Consider the following 1,251-nt stretch of genomic DNA (forward strand, 5'->3'; position numbering starts at 1 on the left):
GCAAATATTTAAATATTGAATGTATAGATTCAATGGAATTAAATGCCGCAAACGCATGTCTAATTAAATCAGTATAAACATTTAAATCAGACCCATATACTCTGCAGTATTTAGAAAAAAAAACACATACATAATAATAAATTTGAATTATTGGACCATAAAATCGATCAAATGAAAATATTAAACTCAATTATTTATGCCTTTACAAAATAATCATTTTAATCAAATTTAATTTTTATATTTCTTATGAAATACAAACATTAAATATCCAATTTTATACATGATTATTCTACATATTTGTATATAAACGACTGAAGGGAAATAAAATGTAAATACTTATAAATTCAACACTGTTAATTCTTTGGTTATTCTTAAAGTTTCCGAACGTAAACTAGTTTGATAAAAAAATGTTCCTACATTATTTCTTCGACAATTTATTTATTTATTGTTACGTTCATGTTGTTTTTTTCAGTATATACTTGACTCTTCTTATTTATGCCATGTTTCAACAAGTGACTTAATAAGAAATCTACTCTAAATATGTTAAACATTTTATAACAAATTTTACATTTAATCTCATGACTTAATCTGCTGAATGTGAAATGTTGTGATACCCATATACGTTTTACTTCTTCTCGTATCTTTTCTGTTGTAAGTGGATGTACAAATATCATGTGTTGCTCTAAATTGTATTCATCATATCCACTCAAAAACATTTTATTACAAAGTTTACACTTTGGAATACATCTTTCTCCTTCTGTGAAATACCGCCATACCAAGTTGCTTCGATCGCTGTCTTCGTCACGAAATATTTCGTGTTCATAATATAAATGTATCTTTGTGAATAATAAATTACTGGTAACATAATGGCAAATATTGCATATCATCTTATAAGAATGTTTTGCTCTACTAAAATATTCCCATAACCAATTTTCGTTTTCATTTTTCTGCGATTGCGTTATGTCCGCACAGTACCTTAAAGCACATATTTTACATGTCAGATATAATTTCTTATATAAACTTCTTTATATTCTAAATTTCTTATACAGGGTGTCCCGCAACGCTTAATTAATATTTCAAGGTGTGAAAGAGAATGAAATTTTGAACTAAAAGTTCCTCTTTCAATTTTGACTTAGACCATTATTTACAGAGTTATTAACGAATAAAGTTAATCAATCAGATCGCGCTTAGCCGGAGTACGCAGGAGCGTAGCGTGTCGTACGTGCGGCTCTTCGCGCTCACTTCACAGGT

General features: G+C 28.5%; 1 protein-coding gene across 1 annotated transcript in view; it reads right to left on the minus strand.

The window, feature by feature from the left end:
* Positions 1 to 286: 286 nt before the first annotated feature.
* The window catches only part of LOC105450592, a 4,591-nt gene continuing 3,626 nt past the window's right edge, over positions 287 to 1,251 (minus strand). Inside the window, exon 4 of the mRNA XM_011690527.1 lies at positions 287 to 975. Within this exon, the coding sequence (XP_011688829.1) occupies positions 435 to 975 (541 nt within the window). The 3' untranslated portion in view covers positions 287 to 434. The remainder of the gene's footprint in view (positions 976 to 1,251) is intronic.

This window comes from Wasmannia auropunctata, unplaced genomic scaffold (assembly GCF_000956235.1).
Source record: "Wasmannia auropunctata unplaced genomic scaffold, wasmannia.A_1.0 LD336060.1, whole genome shotgun sequence".
NCBI classification, from domain to species: domain Eukaryota; kingdom Metazoa; phylum Arthropoda; class Insecta; order Hymenoptera; family Formicidae; genus Wasmannia; species Wasmannia auropunctata.